Here is a 24,768-nt window from a genome sequence, read left to right as displayed (position 1 = left end):
TCCTTTTTTTTGGGGGGGGGGGGGGTGTTTACCATTAAGATTAAATTGAATTTGCATACTTTATGTATAATGTATAATGTAATTATGTCATAGTTTCTTTAATTATACACATATATATATATACGCACACACACACACACACACACACACACACACACACATTTAGAATGTTTTCACATTACCACTATTTCATTTACAGTCATTTTATATGTTGATAAAGTAGCATCTGAAAGGTGATTTAGTGGATTACATTTGGATGACGTCACATCAATAATAAACCGACTTTAACTGGTAAATTGAGTGTTTACTATTGTACTCTTGCATTATTATCACACTATTTTCCTGTTTATTTCTGTAAAGCTGCTTTGACACAATCTGTATTGTATAAAGTGCTATATAAATAAAGGTGACTTGACTTACATTTAATGTAATTAAACAACATATAATTAAATTAGAGGCCCATCTGTTGCCAAGTGAGTACAATAGGCTGTTCTTGTTGTTTTAATGTAAATTCTGAGACATATCTTTTCATTTCAAATTTTAATGTTAGACAATTCATTACACCTTTTCTGAAAATAACTGATGTGAGAGTTCAGGGTTTGTTTTAATGTTCATTTCAGGTCAGGAAAGATCCACACGCCACAGTAAGCTTATATCAATTATTCAGGTTTTTTTTGTTTGTCTCTTTAGATTTTATGCTCATGTTCTTTATTCATCAAATATCATACAGAAGTTGACCATGGAAACTGCAACGGCTATGATCATGATGATCAAGTCATGACGAAAGAAGAGCAACGCTCCCGTCTTCTCACCGCACCATGTCCGTTCTGCTGTCATCATACAGGACTTTTTCTTCTCATCATTGCTGCCGTCAATAGTTTGTCTTTCTTTCCTCGTGTAGTGGGTAAAAAACGTGCTGTGGACTTGATACATTAGTGTAGCACCAGTATACCAGCCTGCCGTCCGGGTCAACAAACATCTTGCAAGGCTGGGAACAGAGGGATGAAGGAAGTTGAAGTTTGAAGGGCTCAGAAAGGAGGAAGAAGGGAGGGAAAAGGGGAAGGACACAACTGGTTCCTCTTAATGCTGGATCCTACGGATAGACTGGATCTGAGGGGTCTGAGCGTGGCAGCCATACTCCCTGTAGTGCCTGTACTCGCCTCCATGGCAGTCACTCTCCATAATGTACTGATAACCACGGTAACCGGGATACTGGTAGCATACCCAGCTAGAGAAATGGGGACAGAGAGGCGGCATGTTACCATGGAGGCCAAGTGGAGCGTTTGATTTCTCCAACATTTACGAATGCAGTGATGAATACACTGACGTCAGGCTTTTTCAGATACAGATCAAAAGCAGCATAAGAGAAGAAACCAGAAAACCAGCCTACGTAGTGATCAGGTGATTAAAATCCATTCAGGCAATCGTACTTACGCGCCACTCATGACTTGGATGGAGCCGACCTCGTTGTTGCACCATCCCATAGCCTGCAGGGAGGGGTAGTCATTGCACACCTCCCACTTCCTTCCAGTCATGTTCTCACACTCGAAAAGCGTCATACGGCAATCACTGTGCATCTGTTTCAGAATGAAGAAAGGTAGACATACAACTTGTTGAATGCCCTGTTGAGTGAAAATCTAATTCGAAGACCTGGTTCTCTTTAAGTTCATGGCTTGCATTTTGAATTAAACTGGCCCCATCCCACAGGATGTTGAATTGGAACAAATGAAACTGCAAATAGAAACTGAATTTACCAATTAGTCAAGCACAACAAAACTGGCAAGATTTTGGATAATTAAAATAATTAAATAATTTAAATAATTAAATATATATATATATATATATATATATATATTTATTATATATATATATATATATATATATATATATATATATATATATATATATATATATATATATATATATATAAATATTATATAAATTAATATTTCTAATGTTTTGATTGTACCCTGTTTGTATGGTAACTTATGTAAATAATCTAAATAAATAAATAGATTAATTAGATTTATATTTGATTATTTATAGCTTTGCAACAAATATTTTAGACTTATTTTTCTAATATTTCGCATTATGCCCCTTTGTGTATGATAGCATAAATGTAGAAATTTTGTAAATAAATAAATGTAGCATTTCCGACACTGATTATTAATATTTTATATAAAAGTGATTGATATTTTATTATTTTAATATTTATTATTATACCCCTGGTGTAAACACAAGTTAAAAAGTAATAATGTAAATAAATAAATAAGCATTTAGCTTTTCAGACGTTGATTATTAACATATTAACATTCTTACATTATTTTATTTTTTTAATAATTTAGGCTTATATTTCTAATATTTCTATTAATTATATTTTAATTATGCTTTATGCAATTTGTTTGCTAGTTCAATTCAAATTCAGTTTATTATTCTCAATTTTATGCCATGTGTCTACAACTATGTCAAAAAATGTCAATGTGTTGAGAAATGGTGTTGATCAGAGAGTCTGATGATGGGTGTATTGTGTGTCCTGGGTGCAGATGGTCTCACTCACAGCAGAATAGATGGGGCGGAAGGACATCATCCTCTCAATGCGATAGGCATTGTTGCCACTCCAGGCCTCCCAGCAAGGGTAATCTCCCTTCTCCAGGATGAACTGCTGGCCATTGAAGGTAGAGTGCTCAAAACCTACCCAGCTAGAGTCAGAGGAAACGATTAGGAGACAGGACTGGAAAGAGGAAAAGAGATTTACTCTAGTAAATTGACGATGCTTGCTTTTACTCACACGCCACACTCCACCTTCAGGGAGCGGACAGTCTCCATTCCGTACTCCATGATGTTCTGGCAACAAGCGGTGAATTCACAACGTCTGCCCTGGAAATGCTCCTGATCATAAACAGTTATCTGAAAAAGAAAGAAATATGTAAATACACACAAATATCTTTAGTTCAACATGTGGTTAGTGATGATTTAATTAGATACCCATTTAATTTGTTCCAAGCTGCATTAAAAATGGTTTTAAATGATTTCAAATAAATTAATGTTGAAAATAAAAACGTTAAAATAAAATCATATGTCACTAAGATTTTTTTAATGTTTTTTTTTTTTTTTGGAAGAACTGTCTTATGCTCACCAAGGCTGCATTTATTTGATCAGAAATACAGTAAAATAGTAATATTCTGAAATATTATTACCATCTGAAAAACTGTTTTCTATCTGAATATATTTCAGAATATATTTCATTCCTCTGATGTGAAGCTGAATTTTCAGTAGCCATTACTCCAGTCATTAGTGTCACATGATCCTTCAGAAATCATTCTAATATGCTGATATTATGCTACATTTTTTATTGCCTCTCAAATATTATTAATTATAATAAAAATATTTTTCCTCTTAAATTTTTGTGGATATTGAACTACGATGTTTGATGGACAGAAAAACGGCATCCTTGTCGAATAAACATATTATTTTATCTTTTTGGGGGGGGGATTAAATAAATGCTTGGTGGGCATAAGTGACAAAAAGTGTAATTAAATGTTCTATTTAAAATAAAATACAAATAATATAATACACATTTTTTCTTCAAAATAAAATTCAATAAAATAAAATCTCTTCACCTTCCATGGTCCCATGGGCATTGACATTGGGTTTGTCAGAGCCATTGTTTCAGATATCTCAGCGCTGACTGACCTGCATGCAAGGAATCATGTCAGAAGAGTTTGGACCACAAACATTGTTCAACATCTATAAAATTCTATACATGATGATCAATTTTCATTCATTTCTATTTTCACTAACTTGTCCTACTGTGAGAAAAATCAACCACAATAAAAACAGTACAAGTGTTTACCCAATAGAATGAGCTGTGTGCGTTGAGGGGAGTCCACCACGCGGTCTCCTGCTCAGGCATCTGTGGGGCTATTTATACAGACGCCGCTTCATTGGGGCTCCCTTACTCACAGACCCGGCTGCTGTCAGCATTTTGCTTTGGATGCCTTTTGTTTCTGACCTGAGCTGTAGGCCTTTCTTTCCTCCACATACTCTTTACAATGAAGTGAGCAGCGTACGCCCATCTCTTGTGCTCCCTGATGATCACCTCACTTTTACTCTATAAAGGTAGCAATGCATACCAGTATCTGACTATAGTTTATATTTATGTGAATTACATAACGGGTTATTTACTGTAACTCGAGATTTTTATTTCAGGCCTTTTCGAATTTGAATCGAAGACATCTTTGCGACAATATTTGTTATATTCTTTACAGAGATGGTTACATTTAAAACAGCTTTGAAATATATTTACTTTGCCTGCGATATTTACAATGCCTGCAATGAAATGACAATAATCTTAACAATAATGAATATTTATATTTCCAGTCTTAAGTCTCCAGTTCATCTGAGTGCAAGGTTCAAGCCGCTGCTGACATGTTTTCTGGGGTTTGGTCAGATCACGGAGGTGATGTCTGATTAATGCAATGAGTAACGCGGATGAGTTTCTGGCCCATAAATGAAAAACATGGCTATGCAGATGCTAATATGAATCAGTGTGTTTCATAAAGCGATGAAGCGGATACTGCTTGACTTTAAATACAGACAAATATAATATTACCACACCTGAAATGTCTTAAAACTACTGTGTTCCAACAAAACTTACATTAAATTCAGGAACAATTCATGGGTTTTTAGATAAACTATGTACTAGTAGACTTTTACATTGAAAAAAATGGTGTAGGATTTATTTTGCTAATTTTTTTACTAAATTTCTGGTTAATTGTTTTCTTGTAAAAAATGATTTTTAACAGTGTATAGACCTGAACATTTCAGTCTGAGTGATTTTAAATGAACTGAACTGAACAGCTTTAACATTCATTGTGAAATGACTTCTGATGCTCAGCTCACGACCTCGACCCAGGTCTCTTTGCAAAACAATGGCCGTACAGAGACTGCAGTCAGCACATTGTTGTCCAGGGTGGAGGTGTGTGTGTCGAATGTGTTTGACATGTGTATCTGTTAAGCTCTGTTTGTGTGTGTGTGTGTGTGTGTCAAATGTAGTTCTTGTGTGTAAAAATGTCTGTATGTGCATGTGTGTGTGTGTGTGTGTGTGTGTGTGTGTGTGTGTGTGTGTGTGTGTGTGTGTGTGTGTGTGTGTGTGTGTGTGTGTGTGTGTGTGTGTGTGTGGATTTCTGCTGATGAGAGCAGACACAGTGTGAAGACAAAGAGACAAGCCAGCTCAGCAGGCCAATGAGATGAAATGAGTGTGTCCTCTTCACACACTCTCAAGTCATGTTATGAATAAACTCACCTCTGTATGAACATTACTGTAATATAAATGTGTTGCTGATGACATTTGTTCATGCTTTTGTTATGTCTTTTAAGCTATAAAGGTTTGATTCTATCTTAGTTTTGCATCATAATGTAATATAATGGCCTATTATATCACTAAGCAAAACTATATTGGTTAAAAGGGAGTTTTTTGAATTATGTGAAGATGGTAAAATTTAATTCGATAACATTATTATATAATTTGGTGATCATTTTTAAAGCAAACCAAAAGCATGAAAATACAAGGTCTTATAATTGTATTATTTGGTGAATTGGCTACTTGAATTATTATTTTATTCTTCATAGTGTTTAGAAATCAGTGTCTCATTCTCTGTTATAAATGAATGAAATGTTGATTTTATTTATATCGAAGGTTGGGTCGTTTTTTGTTGTACTGTCGTGTGGCGTCCTCTTATGGAACCTCATAACTTCAATGCTAAATTCAGTAAACGTTGTTTATTGGCATAAATGGTTCCATCGAGAACTTTTTATTGCAGTAAAAATACTTTATGGTGGCAAAATATTATTTAAATCATATATATATATATATATATATATATATATATATTACTTTTTTCTTAAAAGAAAAAAGGGGCTAAGTTAAGAACTGTTAATTAAAAATTTATTTGGGAAACCTTTATGGAAACTTGTATTTTTAAGAGTGTTGAATTTGACATCAATTATACATGTCAAAGTATACTTAAAATAAATTACAAAAAAAATTTAGATTCAAAGTAAAAAAATACATATTTTATTGCATATATTTTTGCTTTTATTTTAAACTATAAATAATTGGAGTAACGTCTCGTATATGATGGCATTTCTGTTTTATTTATTAGATTTGTTTTGAGTTCTATTTAATGCACGTTCACACAATTCACGCACCAATTTGGATCATACCACACAACAAACGGGGGAGCATTCGAAACAGATATCCGACGCACACTACATGTTAGAATGACTAATTCAATCCAGACTCGACGACTGATTTTATCTAAAACTATTTCCTTAGAAATACAGCGCGCTGCATTCAATGTGCTTTTTTTCATTAGTAAAACAGTATGATCTGTTGTCACCGTGCGCCACTGACCGGCAAGCGACCCCCTCCGGCGTGCAGTGGTACGTCCCTCAGTTGGAGCGCCAGAGAGAGTCAGATCGAGCAGAGAAGAGGGGGACTTAAATACCTCTAAGCGGGCGACCTGCTCAGCCCTTCGGGTGTGGGAGGGTGACTGTTTTGTGTCTTTGCTAGACCGGGGGAGCAGGGGGGTGGAGGAGGAGGAACGGATAATGAGCTATTCTTGTACCAGCACAGGCAAAAGCCAGGACCCATCGAGCTCTAAGAAGTCCGGCGGCGTTAATCCCGGTAGTTGCAGCAGCGGAGACACCGGCGACGGCAATAACCGCCACAGCATCCGCGGCAGCACAGCGAACTCGAACCCTGATTTATCCGAGGCCATGAAAGTCAAGAAGGGCTGCAACACGACAGACGTCGGGGTCCCCGTCACCACAGAGGAGGAACTGCTTGCGAACAAAACGATCTCCCCGGAGGATGTGCTGGGATTACAGAAGATCACTGAAAGTAAGTGACCGAGTGGATCGGTACACGCTCGAAACATTTCGCCAAACATCGAACATTGTCGCAAATTTATTGAATCGGTTGCGCTTTGTATCAACGCAGGCTTCAGTAGACTCGAGTAATCACAGATCCTCTCGTTTATGAACACTTCACTATGCTATATACGCCATATTTGTAGCAATTCTAGATCACCGAGTCTCTTTAATAAAAAAGACCGAAAAATTACTTGCTTGAGGAGCAAACTGAGACAAAAATTGGGTTTTATACAGACCATCATCAACATCTCGATCTCTTTGTGAGCACATATTACATTACTGTGCATCAATGTAGCTCAGATCCTCAGAGGTCTTTATTAGGGTTATATGACCTCTTGTAATACTATTGAAATTGAATTTATCAGCTATTGAATGACTTTGGAAATGGGAAGAAATAAATGGCATGGACAGTGTCATTTCCTAAGGGTCAACTATGATTAACCTTAAGCCTTGCGGTCCTAAGTACAGTTAGGTAACAGGTGTCCAATAAGCCCTCCATTACTGTTTTTAAGGCCCATGACAATGACTTATACAACATCCACATCCCATGAACCTTTATGCAGAGGCTGCATGTAATACTAAGCTATTAGAAGTGCCTCCTAAAAAGTTTGTATTTGGATTATTTATTAATTAATGTTTCTTTTTATATAAATATCTGATCAGTTCCAACCAGTTAGCAAATTATTAATAGGACTTGTGTGTCGAGGCCCTTCTTCCTGCATCTATCATATTTTTTTTTGTGGCCATAATTATAATATATAGATCTACAATAAAATTATAAGTACAGTTTTGTAATTTTTTCCACCGATGGTTAGAAGAAAACCCTTGAGGTCCAATGGTTAACTTTTCCATTAGTGAACTTGTAATGTGACTTAAGTAGTTACTGAAACCAAATTTGAAAACACTCCTGAAATGTGTGTGTGTGTATAAATTATGTAAAGTACATGAAAAATATTTTCACTTCCTAAAATTATATGCTTCTCAATCATGGAAGCCACCTTTCTTTGTTTACAGTCAGGACATAAGCGTATCATTATATAATTTTTGTATCATGTATAAAAGACCTGACTCTCTTCTTTAAATGATTAAGGAAAGGAGTGAAAGTTTAGGAAAAATGTGTGTATCAAGTGTTTTAATACAAGCTAAGTTCAAAAGAAGATGAAGAATGAACACCAGACATGATACATTGTATATTTGGCTACACATTTTTTATACTAAATTAATAGAAAATTTTAAAAGTATAAGTTGTTGAAATAACAATATTTATGTCACCTCATAACAGCTGTTCGTAATTTATAATCATTATTAATTATAATTACTCATAACAACAATAATATAGTTTCATTTACAAAAAAACTGGAAACTGGGAAATTCTGCTTGTATTTGTTCTAATTTTTTTGAGACTAGCAAAACTATTTCTGTTCTGTTTTAGCCAACCTGATAACTATATCTCGGTAAAGTGGCATATGCAAATGAGCAGGGTAATGGAACTAGTTTCTGTCAGGTGGTGAGTTTTTAATGTGCCCTACAAATGTTTGTTTCCAGCCCACTCAACCAGCATATTTATTTGCTCAAAGCAGTTACATAATTTCACCTGTTTGCTGTGTTTGACTTCCTGTTTGGCCTCTCTGAACATCTGAAAAATGCTGCCCACTCAAAGCAACCAACCTGTGCTTTGCTCACAGTACACAAGACATACATTTCAATATTTTGCTCTGACTCATCCAGTGGTTCTAACCTCAGTTGTGATTACTGGAATTTTAGTCCACCATAACCAAGTCCTGTACTCTTTTTGATCTGTTAACATGCAAAATGGTTCTACTGTTCTATTTTAATTGATATGCACTCATTTAAATACTAAAAATAATCAATAGTTCTCTTTGCTATTTTAACTTGGCCCATTTATATAATCTGTTTATATCAACATAATCTGTTTATTAATCTAATCTTTTGCCGAGCCATTAACATGTCATATCTTATTGAGAGCAATTGACAGAGGCTTGGAAGAAATATGTGTTAGCACCTGATTATTCTGAGTGACCAATATTAGCACCTTTAGGTAATACATTGCTTGCTCAGTAATTGTTGAGGCATATGTTGAGATTTTTACCATGGCAACTGTTTCTGCAGGTTGAAGGTAGGACAGGAGCCCCTCATTATTGCCTCATTAAGAGCAAGTTTCCTGAAGACCTGAAGCTTTAGAGAATGCTGTTTTGTTTAGAAATGGGCATAGGTTTTATAAACCTAATATATAAAATATATTTCTTTGCTTGTATGAAGTTGTAATTTTTATAATGTAGGCTTGGGGGGTGTTTACACGACAATGTTTTCAGCCAAAAACTGGAAGCTTTTTATGTGTTTTGCCTGTTCGTTTGGGGCCTGAAAACGCATGTTTTTGAAAACGGGTATCAAAGTGCAAGTTTTTGAAAACGGCACTGTTATTGTTTACTTTTAAACACCCAATACGGGAATCTTTAAAAATGGTGACGTAATTTGCATGCATAGTATGTGGTACATGTAGACATGCACAGTACGTGTCAATTTTAAAGGCAAGTGTGAACAAACATACACAATGTTTGAGTAACAATGGTGGAGTACATGGTACTGTTGTTGCTGCTCAAGAGTTCGCTAACGCTTCTTCAGCAAAGTGTGGATTTACTTCACAAATATTACAACCAACTACAGAGTTGCATCATATACATCATATAATCATCACTTCCCTACAGGTACTGTTTACTAACAAGGTGACCGCGCCAACAACTGGATTTGTGTAAATGCGAATCATTTAGAAAATGTCCTGTATACGTGAAACATTTTAAAAACGCAATTTTCAGTTTTTGACTACATCGTAGTTGTGTAAATGTAGCCTTGATCGCAAAACATTATTCTGAGGTTTAGTGCATAACCATTCTAAATTCACTAGGTTCAGATTTTGACTTCTGAATCCTAAATGGCCTTTTAAGCCATTTGCATGTATTTTTGCTTTTATCTAGGGTTGGAATTGTGTCAAATCTGAATTGCCTTGTATCAACATTTCCTGTCACTGCAGAGGATTTGCCACATGAAATTAGTTATTATACGGTCCACATCAGGAAGGGAAGTACACGAAGGTCACAGGATGTTAGATGAGCTTTTTTTTTTCATCATTGTAAATGTTATTCCTGAGCATGACTAAAAGTCTGTATCAGGCCAGAATTTCATCAGAGTTACTTTGTCAGTTGCTTTTAGGCCTGTAGAGTGAGTATTCCTGTTTTTTCTTAAAACAGTTAGTGTTGCTTCTCTGGTTAATACTCGTAACCTTAACCAATACTAGGTGAAAGGCTCATCAAATAGTAGCCCACCAGAAGACAGTGTCTATTTCACTTCCTGTTCTATGTTGTTTGCCGGGCTCAGATTTCAGCCTGTTGAAATCAATTTCTCATTGTAATTAGTCCCAAATGAATCCAGTTGTACTAATGAAGTGTAAGACAGGGATGGAGTTATAAAATGCTTAAAAATGGGATAACTTAAATCTAATTTTGTAGGCACTATTTTAGAAGACTGTCCTTTTACTAAACACCTTTGACCTATTTGTCTCCAGGTCAAATGTGATTTGATTTTTAATTTGATTTATTTTATTTTCACTACAAAAGCATAAAACGCAATATTACACCTTTCACAAAAAAATGTGATGGAGAATTGCCAAAAAACCCTCAAGGGGCTTAATTGGTGGCAATATCCATAAAAACAATTCTATTTAATAAACCTATTATAAAAAATATTATCAAACAGTTTAAAGTTGGGTTTAAAACACAAACCCATAAGGAAAATTCAAACAACTTCGTAACAACAATTTTACTCTCTGTTTAAACTGTTCTTTAGAAACCTCAATAAGTGATGTGGAAAGACTGTTCCATACCTTTGACCCTCTATATAATACACTAAACTGTGTTTGAGTCGTACAAGAGTAGGGAGGCCTGATAAGACAACCACTACGAGTTGGATACTGATGAAATTCATTATTAAAAATAAAGATATTACAAAGGAGCTGGGGTAATAACTTTTTTTATTGAACTATAAACAAAATAAAGCAATTTGAAGTTGATTTACTTGATAAACAGTAAGAATACTTGCCCGAGTAAACAGTGATTGGGAAGGGTGTCTACGATTTACACAAAATATTATTCTTAAAGCTCGCTTCTGAAGTCGAAAAATAGATTCTAGTTTAGTTGGGTGGGTACTAGCCCAAGCAACATTGCAGTAATTTATATGTGGGTACAACATTGAATAATACAACATGACTGAAACTTTTTTTGTTAATCAGGTGCCGTATTTTACCTAATATACCGACAACTTTGGCTATTTTTGTACTTGTGGCAGTAATGTGCGGTTTCCAAGATAAAGAGTCATCTAGTATAACACAGAGGAAACGAGCGGATCTAACATTGTTAATGGAGATCATCAATTTGGATTTTCATTGAGGAATTAAATGAATCAGACTTGGTACCGAACAATATATAACTTGTTTTATTATGTTTAGTGACAGTTTGTTGGACTTGAACCAAGTAGATAACTTGTCAAGTTCTTCATTAACTACTTTTATTAAAATTTCAGGGTTTTTATGAGAGTAAAATACACTTGTATCGTCTGCAAATAAAATTTTAGAGAGTTTATTTGAGACATTTGGGAGGTCATTAACATAAAATAAAATTAACAAGATGGATCCCTGTGGAAAACCACACTGTAGAGGAAGGGGAAATTGATATTGACAGCATAGCTTTTTAACTTTGCTCATTGAAAAATCTCATAATCATATATTCAGTCTGAATGACAATGATTCCTACTTTTGTCTCTCAATGATTAAGACATGTGAGAATCAAACTCCTGTCCTTTTCTCATTAATTTTTTCTCCATTGAATACTGCAAATCTATTGTTTTATTGCCTGTGCTTCATTGGCAAAATTTTATTTTAAATCATCCTGGCTAATATATTAGTATATATTAATTTAAGATTTATTTTAGTATTAATATCAACTAGGGCTGCAACTAACGATTATTTTGATAATCGATTAATCTGTCGATTATTTTTACGATTAATCGATTAATCGGTTTATGTACTTATATTTTAGTTTTTCCCATTTTTTCCCCAAGTAAATTATTAATAAATGGTCTTTATCCTTCAGCATAGATTTTTAAGAGATTTTAACCATTTTGCATTGTCATATCCTAATCAAAAATATACCTGGAGTTGTTTTATTGTGTTAGTAATCCTTTGTCGAACTCTTCTGCAATCAGAACACTGACCCATACTCTAGCAAATTTCACAAGGAGATTTCAAATAATGTTTTCACCATGGCAGTCCTTAGAGCTCCTAAAGTAGTTTCACATCCCGAACAAAGCTTAAGGAATCTTTCAGAACATATTTTCACGAAGAATAAGGATAAAACTGAATAAAATTGCAGTGCATTGTATTTTATTATTTACTGGGAAACAGCTTTATAGCTTTTGCTGTGAAATTGTAAACAATCCTTCGAATAAAGTGCCAGTGGCATGAAACCTGAATGGAACTCACAATTTAAAGTAAAATCCATCAGAAGGTTGTCCAGAAAAAAAAATTGGACAGTCACACACAAAAAACCTGCTGTGTGAAAAAGAGCAGTGAATACTTAGAAAAAAAGTGCATTTCAAATATCTTTAAACATTTACCTCTCTCATTCAGTCATAATTAGGCTGCACGACTGAATTTTGAACTGTTAAACGACAAACTGATCACAGAACATGTTTGTAAAGCTTTAAATGTTAACTGTTAAAAAGCAATGTTATCAGCTTTTACGACTAAACATTTGCAAACAACATTGTACTGGAGAATCTGCACAAATAAAAGTCTTAGGGGCCGTTCACATATCGTGCCTAAAAACGCGTGGAAAACGCTAGGCGCACCGCTTTCTCCTCCTTTTCAAAGCGCTCGCGCAGAAGCGCCCCTGAGGCGTCTGCCTTTGATAAGGAACCATGACGTGCTCTCTCCTTGAAGACGCGGAAATTTCAGCAAAGGATAAATGGATTTGCAGCTCAAAAAATCGCTCTGCTACTAAATTTATTTCAAAATGGAAATCCATATACAACTATGATCAGCTGTTCCTTTCATCTTGACTGAGCTTTTAACGTTGTTACGGGAAAGGATGAAGCTGATTGGTTAGTTCTTGTCACATGACCCGCGATGCGCTTGCAGCATTCTGAAAAGTTGAAATGTTTTTAACTCGATGCGGTGCGGTGTTGGAAATAACGAACTTGAGCGCGCAAAAGACGCGATATGTGAACGTCCCCTTAAACAGTTCAGTAGTGCAGAGTTTACAGGTTACTCTTCTGTTTTGAAGGCTCAAAGTAAAGTACTCCCAGTCTCCCATATCCCGCTAAATGCTGCAGAGACGCTGTTCGGGAAGCACGTGACATAAAACGAGGCCAGCTATTGGCTATTCGCTACTTCTCCTGCTGTACTGGCTCATTACTGCCACACTTTGGTCACCGCAGATTTGAAATATGCACGAAATGAGCCGCTTACGGCAAATAAAAGTTATTTAGCAACGAATCGATGACTAAATTAGTTGGCAACTATTTTAATAATCGATTTTTGTCGATTAAATCGATTCGTTGTTTCAGCTCTAATATCAACCTAACATAAATGTTGTATTATTAGCCTTTATTTTAATGATTGACACTGGTCTGAGCAGGTCCAACTGTACATTTTATATGGTTTATAAAATTTTTAAGGTTTTATTTAAACTATGTTTTTAATGTTACACTTATTGACCATAACTATTTTGCATTTCATTTTGATTTACTGTTTTGTACCTTTGTAATACACTGGTAACCACCAAAAGCAAGTGGTGATGAGAAAGTCACGTGATGAAACAAAGCCCATCACAAGCAGCTATTAAATAATAAGATACATGGAAGGTGCAGAGTGTCATTCACACAGACACTAAATACCATCATGGTGAGACTCATTAAACTGAAATATGCAATAAACATTCATTTAACAACATTATATGTAACATTCAACCCTAATAAACATAACAGATAAGAAAAAAATAAGAAGAAACCTAGTTATTTCAAAGAATAAAACATAAAATTCAAACAAAATTTGAAATGCAACACAGAGAATTCTGGGAACGTAAGTTTATTAATTTAACAACATTGTATGTAAGATACAACCCTAATAAACATAACAGATAAGAAAAAAATAAGAAGAAACCTAGTTATTTCAAAGAAAAAAAACATAAAATTCAAACAAAATTTGAAATGCAATGCAGAGAATTCCGAGGAAATTACCGTTAACCATTTTACAGGTTTGTACTGTAGTATTTTCACATATTTTTACCGTTAAAATCACAGTCATTTTTATCTCATTTTAATTAACTTTTTTCTCCTGTTCTTTGTTTTAAACAGACACAGCATCTATATCTATATTATGTAGCTGTGTTTCACCCAGTTTAGATATTAATCAACATTAAAAAGGTGCTCTGGAGCCTCAGAATGAAAGTACACAGATTTACTTTCCACAACTGGTGAGATATAATGCAAATGCATGTGCAAGGAATGGACTAGGACATGTTTATAATATGTCAACAAAAACCCTTGCCCTCTCCAGTATTCATTTCTAATTCAAATGTAATATCCTGTTCCAGTTCCAACTCTACGCACACAATTATCAGAAAGTAATTTATACAAGGCTGTACTGTAGCAGACAAGCAAATTAGGAAAAAGCTCATTACTCTTCCTAAATTCGTCAACAATGTTGTTTTTCCTTAAGTCTGCATTCAGTGTGTGCACAGTATAAAGATCATACCCAGTCCTGTTTTATCTCACTGTTAGTCTTAAACTGCAGTTTTTGCATTGTTTACTTCTTAACTCTGGGTTGAATAGGTCAACATGTGACCCAGATGGGAGACACTGCATAACTTTATTTTCTCCAGCAAAAATAAAGCACTGCTAAACATTTTAGATCCTGTCTACTTAAGAATATATATATATATATAACAGCTCATCTCCTGTTTCCAAAATATGGCATTATTTTATGGCGTAATTTCCCTGTCAAATGTCGAGAGCGCATTATTGTAGCGCGAAAGTACATTAATATGATGCGTGAGTGTGAATCTCTCTGCTCGCGCAGAATATAATGTGCCCGAGCGCGAATCTCTCCCCTCGAGCGCAGAATATAACGTGTGCAGCGCGAATCTCTCTGCTCGAGCGCGGGAACTGGGCGCACTTTCAGATACACGTTGCTCTTGTAAGAATTTTCTCTGGGCTCGCTCAGAGAGTATGCCTGCACTTAAAACGTGTTCAGTGCAATCGCGAATCTCTCCTCTTCGCTTAAAGTAAGCGTGTATGAACACGTTTTAATTTCAGGCATACTCTCTGAGTGAGCCCAGAGAAAATTCTTACAAGAGCAACGTTTATCTGAGAGCGCGCGCCCAGAGCAGAGAGATTCGCGCATTATATTAATGTACTTTCTCGCTACAATAATGCGCTCTCGACATAGGTGAAAGTCATCCCAACCCAACTTTGAGAATAGATTAATGGCGATATTTTTTTTATCGCCCAATAAGAGTCTCACGTTAACGCAGCACGTTAACGCCGATAACGGCCCACCACTAATATGTATATATATGTGTGTGTGTGTGTATCATTAGTGCTGTCGAACGATTAATCGCGATTAATTGCTTCCAAAATAAGTTTGTTTACGTAATATATTTATGTGTGCTGTGTATGTTAATTATTTATAAATAAATACACGTATATATTTCAGAAATATAAGTTGCATTTATATATTAAATATTTATTTATAATATAAATTATATTAATATAAATATAGACGTGAATACATGTAAATATTTTCTAAATATATACATATATACAAACACACACACACACACACACACACACACACACACACACACACACACACACACACACATAGATAAACTGATAAGACTTGACAGCATCGTTTGAATGTTTCTGGTGCTCTCCACTGTCTGTCCTTACAGTTCCTGTGTCTTGTTCTAGTGTCTATATCTGCACCTCTAAACTCCAGATGGCTAATCTGCCAAGCTTAATGTGCTAAAAATGTACACCACTCCTTTGCAACCTAGTGTCCTTAGCACGGCCCAGTGTTGTGAAAGATGCAATCCTCCTGCAGAATCCAATCCCCCTTGGACCCCAAGGGATAGCCCTTTTTAATGCCTGTTCAGAGATGATAATGTTAATAGTAAAATGTGTTCCCTTTGACATCTGAAGATTAATATTTTTCAATAGAATGTATGGTATCACCATGTCCATTTTATCACACGTTTAATATCAAATGATTTGATATGGTTAAGTATCTAAACTTTAGGACATGGATGATGAAATGTTAGCTTGGCAGGCTAATCGTTTCATATGCTAACTGAAAACCAGGCTTGTTTTATTTGACCATATATGTTGTACATATCAATATGACATTTGCGTTTCAAATAATGAAATTTGTCATAAACAAAAAAAAAATTATAATTCATCAATAACTTTTGTACTACAATTTGTTCAAATTTTATGATTTAAAAAAAATAAAATAAAATAAAAACACTCTCGGTTGCCTTATTGTGTTAAGATAAATTTTATACATAGATATGTAATCTTAAATTTCATTATGCATATGTGAAAAAGAGAGCTCTGTAATCTTGGTCTGCATAAAACACACATTGTTTGAACTGGTTTTGATTTTTACACACTTAAACTTAGTAAAGGGCAGTTTTTCAGGACCAGTGCCTGAATGTACTGTACTCTTAACTGCAGATAGAGCACATATCAATGATACATTGACATTTTGAGTCCGATCATTTGACTTGATCAGATTCACAAAAGCCATCCTGTAGTTTAAAAAGCAAGGTTGGCCCTGGCAATGCCATGGTTATACATTTGGTTCCCAGGGAAAGCAAGAACTAAAACTGAATCTTGAATGCAGTGTAAGTGGATTTTAATAAAAGCACCTGCTAAATGCATTAAAATGTCAAGCCTGGTCAAATAATTTCTTTACAAATCAGAAAAATGTGTTTCTTAATCTAAACATTGTTTACACTCAGTGATTGTTTACAGCACTTAATGGCTTACCAGATGCATGGGAGGATTATCAGTGAATAACTTAACTAAATTTTGGCATGTTTTTGCTACTGTTTGAACAAGACTTTGATTATGGTGCATGAGTTGTTTTGATTATTGTTATGAGACATGTATTGTACTTCTGCAGCCATTTTGAAGCTTGAAAACCTCGGTACCATTGGGCACTAATTACAGTAATTAAAAAACAAAGAAACTTTACAATATGCCTTTTATGTTTAAAGGGCTGCATGGAGTGACATGTTGGTGAATAATAATTGATGAACAATAATTTTTCTGCTTATATTATTATTACAGTTGTAATAACGTTGTATGATTCTTGTGTGCATTATATGCAGTTGTTTGTGTGGCTGTCTTATAATGCTGAACCATTTTAACTTCAATTTTGTAATATTCAAATTGATGAATCACTAAGACACTAAGCTAATTCAAAGAATTTTTGTAGAGCAGTACAGCTGATCAGAGTCAAACTGGAGAAAGAAGTCCAAATTGTCATGAGGAATTTACATAGATTTACATATTTGTATAACTCCAGACTCTGTGATCAGAGAACAGTTATTTAAAGAGACAGATTTGTTCAGTTTTGAGCGCTGATGCTAAAGGACATGTGCACAGAGAAATAGTTCACATTACACACACACATCCACTTCTAGACATACAATCAGTGCCTTCTTGTTGCTCTTTTATTACTATACTCATGTTTTCTATTCTTATTCCGCACTTCAAACACATCTATATCATGCTAGTAGATTGTTGCTCATGTTTCTAAAGTGGCCCATCCTCTCACCCTGGCATTGCTTGATGCTAATGTAGAATGATCCAGGGTCACTTTAAAACTGCCAAAGGCACGGCGTCATGCCTGTGCTGGCCATGAAGTGAATTTCTTGGCTGGACATTTACAAAGCTACCGGACATGTAGTTTTGTGACATCTTATCAGGTTCTGTTGCCCTACAATGTGCATGTGTGTTTGTCTGATAAGAACATCAAGTTCCTACTGAGGTTTTTACATCCTGTTCGTGAGCATGTGCAAGTCTTGCAAGACTGGGCAAAACCATTGAAATTCTCTTATGCTTTCAGAATGACAAATGTTCTGTTCCCGTTCAGAGCGATTACTGAAAGTCATCTACATCAGAACAGACCTGTGGTGTATTTTAGGTCAGTTCAGAACCACATATTCTAGATCTGTTCATTTGAAATGAGCAATGTGTTGAAATGTGCAAGTTAAGGATTGCTTTGTACTTATGTTGAAACATCTAGTTTTAGCTTTTGATTACATTCTCGTAACTTATTTGATAAATATATTTGTATGAAATAAACACTGTAAATTGGAATTCCATGTCTGTATTAGTGATATACTGTAGATTAGTGAATTGTTTGCTCATGTATAGGCTTGTCAACCTTGTGGTTATTCATTTAGCTGATTACACAGTTAGCAAGCTGTTTTTCAATTTATGACTGCCCAAATGTAGCAGCTGTCTAGTGGTTTTTTTTTGTGGTTGGGCGAGTATATACCACAGCATGTTTTAAATATTTGGTTATGTTGTGCCTAAAGGTAAACAAGTTGAAAAGCGAGGGGTGCTCTGATTGGCCAGCTATCCTGTGTGTTGTGATTGGGCGAATACCTCAAGTGTGCGACTGAAATGTTATGCCCCTTGCCATACTGTGATGAGTGTCCCGGTCAGAACATCGGTGCTACAAGAAAAAACAATAAAACCTATTACAAACGAGCCATTTGTTGCATCCAGTGTAGACATAATAATTACAGATGTGTTGCATCGCACAGCATAAACATAAAACCATGTTTGCATTTGTGATCGGAGAAACGATAAACAACAAGCGCTACTCTACATCAGCGGTTCTCAGTTCCAGTCCTCACGCCCCCAGCTCTGCATATTTTGCATGTCTCTCTTTGTTAACACTCTTAATTCAGATAATCAGCTCGTTAGACGTGAGCTCCGTTCATGACCTGCGTTCTGATTGATATGGTCCCTACACAGTGTTCATTGCTCCCTACTCCCTGAGCAGGGGAAATCTGTTGAAGTGTACTTCACTTCAGAACATTCATTAATGGATTGCCACTGCTCAATGTCTTCACACACGGACAAGTGTGACATCATATACCTCTGTAAATAAATACAATTTAAATTCACGTATTGCACATGTCAATGCACTTTGAATGGAACGTATATCGCTTCGAACTGGAATCATGGCGGAATATCCTGTGATGTCCACTTCGCAGGGCACTTGCGTTAGAATAGGACAAACATCTGAAGCCATAAGAGAAACATACAAAATGAGCAGGGGGTGTTAGGCTGGGTATTGTTCAAAATCTTTCGATCCGGTGCCAATTTCGATACCTCAGTTTCGATACCGGTTCCTAACGATACTTTTTTCGATACCATATGTTTTAAAATCCATTTCAACATCAACACAAATGCATTAAACACAAAACTTTTATTTTTCACCTTAATTACAACAAAATCTGGTAACACTTCACACTCAGGATAACATTATTAATACAACTGGTTGTGCTTTTTGGATAGGGGTGCGCAATTCAGGGGCGGACTGGGACCAAAAAGTTGCCCTGGACTTTCTTGCCCACAGCAGCTCACCACATCATAACGCAAACGCCCCTGTTTTGATGTCATTTATTAATTTAATATTTAAGTAAACTAGTGTTGTCACGATACCAAAATTATTGGTTCGATACGATACCTAGTCAAGAATTGTGATTTCGATACTTTTTCGATACTTTTCCTGAAAAGGGAAAATACACTCTCAAATATTATTGCTGTGCTTTAGTTTAAAAACGGGACAACATTCTGATCATATAACACACTAATAAATGAACATATGAACAGCAGATAAATTAAACATTTGAACAAAATATAAAATATCAAAAAAAAAAATTAGAGCAATGACATTCAAGGTAAAGAAAGAATGAATTTAGCAGCATTATCTCATTTATCATAAGAAACATGAGTAATAAATTTATCTTGTCTCTGAACTTTGAATAAAAATATGAACAGCGATTATATTAAACAATGTTTCTGAACTCAGAACATTAAATGTCAAAAGATAAATTTCAATTTAAGCAATGGCATTAAAGTAAAAAAAAAAAAGCTAATAAAATTTAGCAGCAATATCTCAAAAATTTTAACTTATTCTGTCAGTTGTGCAACCTTTTCTTTCATAAGAAAACTCAGCCAGTGAGCTTTAATGAGCGTCATTTTTATTGAGCGTCATCTTTTTCTACCAGTTGTGGACCGGTGGCCACAGTATCACTCGTGCTTGCACATGCAGCCTAGTGATGCACGGGTCGGGTTTTTTTCCAACCCGCGGGTCCCGACTCCCACTTTTATGAAATTATTTGGCCCGCCCCAGCCCGCAAATAAAGTAAAATTTATTTTTTTCATTTCTCGTTCACTGAAGTTCCTCCCTCCACAGCAGCGCGCGAGCACGGCGCTATTAGCAGCGCATGAGCAGGTCATGAACAGCTCTGTGAACTGTTTCATCCTGTCAAAGAATTACTCAAGATGTGACGGAGCTTGTGCTTTGTTGAACGAGATCGAGAGATCTTCTCATTCGTGAATGAGTTGAATGAACTGATACATCTAATTTATGAACGAAATGAATGAGTATACAGGGTCAGTGAGCCAAGCATGTAAATCTCGATCAGCAATCAGCAGATACAAAGCGCAAAGCAGAGCTATGCAGATACGCTCGTTTTCATATTTAGCATACAGAACATAACTCCACATTTATTCCCCGATTAATGTGAATATTAAATATGAACTGTCTGACCAAATAATTAAAATGTTAATTATGCAAGAAAACCTCGTGCTTTGTTCATCTGAACAACTTATTTAAACTATTTAATGCGATTGATGTAGTAAATGGGATGCATTTGACAAAGTTCTCCAGTAGAGGGCGGCATGGGTTTACTTTTGTTACCTTTTCTCCTGATGAGTGTTGTTCCGGAGTTAGCAGGTCATTCGAGATGTTCAATAATAGATAATCTTAGGCTCGGTAATAGAAGTTCATGATCCGATTAGTGAACTGATGATTCTTTTGAGTCAATCTTTTAAAATAATAATTTATTTTGATTAATGAAACCAGTGTGAAAACCAGTGTTTCACAAACTGGATAGATCTGAGGTGCAGGGCTAGCAAAATCGTTAGCCCCAAGTCCCGGGGCTATTGTGTTTTCCAGTCCGATGGGCTATCGTGAATAGTGATGTAAAAATCCTAACTTGATTCGCGTTGTTCACTTGCTTGAAGTGGTGAAACGGATCGTAGCTGATCGTTTGCACTTGTTTCTAAATATTGCTGATTCAAGCGTTTTAAACAATTCGCGCGCGTTTGGGGCTTGCACTCACTCATTCAAAGCACGCGCTACGAGCAGCATTTCAGACAATGCGCGTACAGAGAATGAATTCATCTTTCGCATATCGTAACTTCTGAATGAACACATACACACACAATTATATCAAAATAATTGTCTCTGCAAGTATTCTCGTAAACACAGTCGGTTATGTTTTAAGTGAACGTATACAGTGGCCTGCTGTTCAGAGAAATTCGCTGTACCGGATAAATCTGTCTCCCTCTCTCTGTTTTTTAGACAACGTGAAAGGGGGCGTGTTTCAAGATACGCAATGGAGTAGACCAAACTAAACAGGGAGGGAGGGCAAAACACTCATCCAAACAAATGCTTCATTAAATTGGTGGTATTGCCAGCTTTGGTTGCAATACTCTTATCGCATATGTTGCACTTTGCTGACTCGGCATCCACTTTTATAAAGTGTAGCCACACTTTAGACCTCTTTGGCCTTGTAAAACGGAAACGTTTTGAGGAAAAACAACTACACTTGTGTTTTGTGACTGCGAGTATCTTCAGAAATCCTCCCCGTCACGTCATGTGGTGGTGAACAGCCAATCACGGCGAATTTAGGTCCTTACATGCACGTATGCTACAAGCTCACACAGACACAGCCGCCTGGCAAAAAAAAAAAAACGGCAGCTTGGCTTTTAGAACCGAAATTTGGCACCGAAAGAAAAATAATTTTTCGATACTCATAGTATCAAAGTTTTAGCCATAAAGGCATCGAAGTTCGGTACTCAGCCCTAAGGGGGTGTGAGGACTGGAATTGAGAACTGCTGAGAAGCGCCGGCATTGAAGTATTCTCTCCCGGGTTCAGGAAACAGTCCTCCATAAAATGCGCTGCACACATCTGAATATTTGGGTTGAACTGTTCTGGAACAGTGTTGTAAATACAGTTTAACCACTGATTTATAGTTGTGTCCTCTTTTGGAAGGCCAAACAAATGATTTTCACTTTCACAACGAAACAATGTCTCCTCCTTTAGAATATAAAATCTTGTTACACTTTACATGTACTTAGTACAGTAATAACTGTATATTTCGCATAATTACACGCAACTAACACTAAACCAAACCCTAATCCAACCCTAATGTTGTTAATTAATACTCAGTGTTTAAATGATAATTACATTGTACAAGGACACCTTAAAATAAAATTTAACCCGAACAGGGAACTACACTGCGACCTTTTGAAATGCCATTGTGACCCTAATTTTTATGGGGTCACAAGTGTATCACTGATTACCTACCTAATGTTTTAGGCAATATGCTATGATTTACTATGAGCATTTATTAAAACAGAAATGTTTATTTTAAGAATACGTTTTATAACGTGCTCTGAGCATCCAACACATCAAGTTGGCTTCAGTCCCGTGACCCCCCCCCCGCCCCCTCCCAGAATAGTGTAGGCTAGGCGTAGCCTAAATCAAGCCTAACGTTGATTTAAAAAAAAAAAAAAAAAAAAACTCTCGTTAATCGAATATATATCTCAACATAGCCTACAATCTGCACGTATTGAAATGAAGCAGACAATTGACTCCTGTTTTAAGAAGGGAAGTTCAAGTGTAACAGAACCATCACTTGATATCGATTCGACATGTCAAACGGAGCCTGTGAGTGAGAATGATGAGGCTGAGAAGGATTCGTCAGGAAAAGCACATGTGGGAAAACAATACGGACATATGAATTTCGACACCAGTGGCTTCTAAGAATACCAGTGGTTAAGGTACCAAGATGGAGCAATGCACTGTGTGTACTGTAAATTCTGTGGGCTTACTATAAATAATTTGTGCGACCAAATCATGTTTTGCGCCAGTAACTGAAAGTTAGTAGCGCAAGTCCCACCAGTGGAAAAGGTTAGTGTAGTTCCCTGCCCAAATCCTTTGTCCCTCATAACTGGAATGAGTATTATTACCATTCACAGTTGCATGCTTGATTCAGTGTTGCATGACCACAGCTTAATGTTGGAACTCCTAAACCATGGCTCTGACAAAATGTTGGCCATATTCCTAAAGAGAAAATCTGTAGTGTAGCATCCAGGAGCTGTTGAGTAGAAGGAATCCATCTCTGCCGCCCACCGTGAGACATGTTAGTGTGACACCGGCTCATTCCCAACTCATAGACACACCTGCTACTTTGTGCATTACCTCACTGTTCTGGGCGACATGCCCGAGTGCGGATTACAGGCCACCTCTTATTAATGTACCGCTACACACTTTCCTATACACCCTCGTGCAGACTCCATCACTTTCTGCATCTCTCTTGGACAAAAATCTGGCATAGATGAATAGCCAGATGGCATGATGGGGTGAAGAGGTGAATTTGTACAAAGCTTCGTTTGTGATAAGTGAACAGCAGTTGATGTTAAATTAATTTGTGTTGCTCTGAAGGTGTTATGTAGTGGAATTACTTCCCTGCAATAATCCTCATTACAATCGCTGTCATTCACTGCACAGATTACTTAATGGGTTTAATGGTGAGTCAGTTTGTTGTAAACATCTTCCAGTGAATGAATATACATCACCTGTTTTTGTATGACCTATGAACTTTATAGAAATGGCTAACTTCCTGGTTGTAACGAACCCCTTAAAGTTTGTGCAAACTTCATTTGAAATCTGAATTAAAAACAGAAATACACCGCTTTAAGCATCGACATATTTTGAAAGTCCTATGACAGACGTCAATGTGTTCACATCAAGAATTGGTTCCTGAACAAGAGTTATTTAGCATTTTCATTTGCATGAAGTTAGGGCTGTGCAAAAAATCGAATGCGATTTTCATTCTCATCTCGTCAGTAAAGGCGCTCCTTTGATTAGTAGTATATATCCAGCATGTGCGTTCAGATCAGGGTTGCCAGGTTTTCAAAACAAAACCTGCCCAGTTGCTTCTCAAAACTAGCCCAATTGCGTTTCGTTCCAGGCCGATAAAATACATGTTTTTTTGGTGGGGTTCTCTTGGTAAAATTCACATTTTGGAGCTAAATATCATGTTATTGGGATTGGGGTGGCTTCGACCCGCGGACATGAAATACAACTGCAGACTTTTTTGTATTTTATCTCCCAGAACGCAATTTTTTTATCGGGGAAACCCCTAGAAACGTGATTGGGCTAGTTTTGGACTAGTTTTGAGAAGCAACTGGGCAGGTTTTGTTTTGAAAACCTGGCAACCCTGATGTGAACGCACGTGCTGGAGATATACTACTAATCACAGGAGCACCTTTACTGACGAGAAGCACATGAAAATCGCATTCGATTTTTTGCACAGCCCTACATGAAGCATTTCTCTACTTTTGTACGCTCTCACCATGTTCTTCCTTCAGCTCTT

General features: G+C 36.2%; 2 protein-coding genes across 2 annotated transcripts in view; one reads left to right on the top strand and one right to left on the bottom strand.

Moving 5' to 3' along the window:
• Positions 1-525: 525 nt before the first annotated feature.
• Positions 526-3,936, bottom strand: LOC132117440 (beta-crystallin A1-like). Its single transcript, XM_059526729.1, has 6 exons — positions 3,854-3,936; positions 3,621-3,693; positions 2,789-2,907; positions 2,558-2,699; positions 1,435-1,577; positions 526-1,228 (listed from the first exon to the last, which is right to left on the bottom strand). Exons 2-6 carry the CDS (start codon positions 3,663-3,665, stop codon positions 1,081-1,083), a joined length of 597 nt encoding a protein of 198 aa, XP_059382712.1. The 5' UTR covers positions 3,666-3,693; positions 3,854-3,936; the 3' UTR covers positions 526-1,080.
• Positions 3,937-6,462: 2,526 nt separating this feature from the next.
• The window catches only part of LOC132117439 (protein unc-119 homolog A-like), a 31,630-nt gene continuing 13,324 nt past the window's right edge, over positions 6,463-24,768 (top strand). The window contains exon 1 of the mRNA XM_059526728.1: positions 6,463-6,904. Coding sequence (XP_059382711.1) covers positions 6,613-6,904 — 292 coding nt within the window. The 5' untranslated portion in view covers positions 6,463-6,612. The remainder of the gene's footprint in view (positions 6,905-24,768) is intronic.

This window comes from Carassius carassius, chromosome 36, assembly GCF_963082965.1.
Source record: "Carassius carassius chromosome 36, fCarCar2.1, whole genome shotgun sequence".
Taxonomy (NCBI): domain Eukaryota; kingdom Metazoa; phylum Chordata; class Actinopteri; order Cypriniformes; family Cyprinidae; genus Carassius; species Carassius carassius.
Note: the sequence above shows the minus strand (reverse complement) of the source record. Positions and strands in the feature narration are given on the sequence as shown.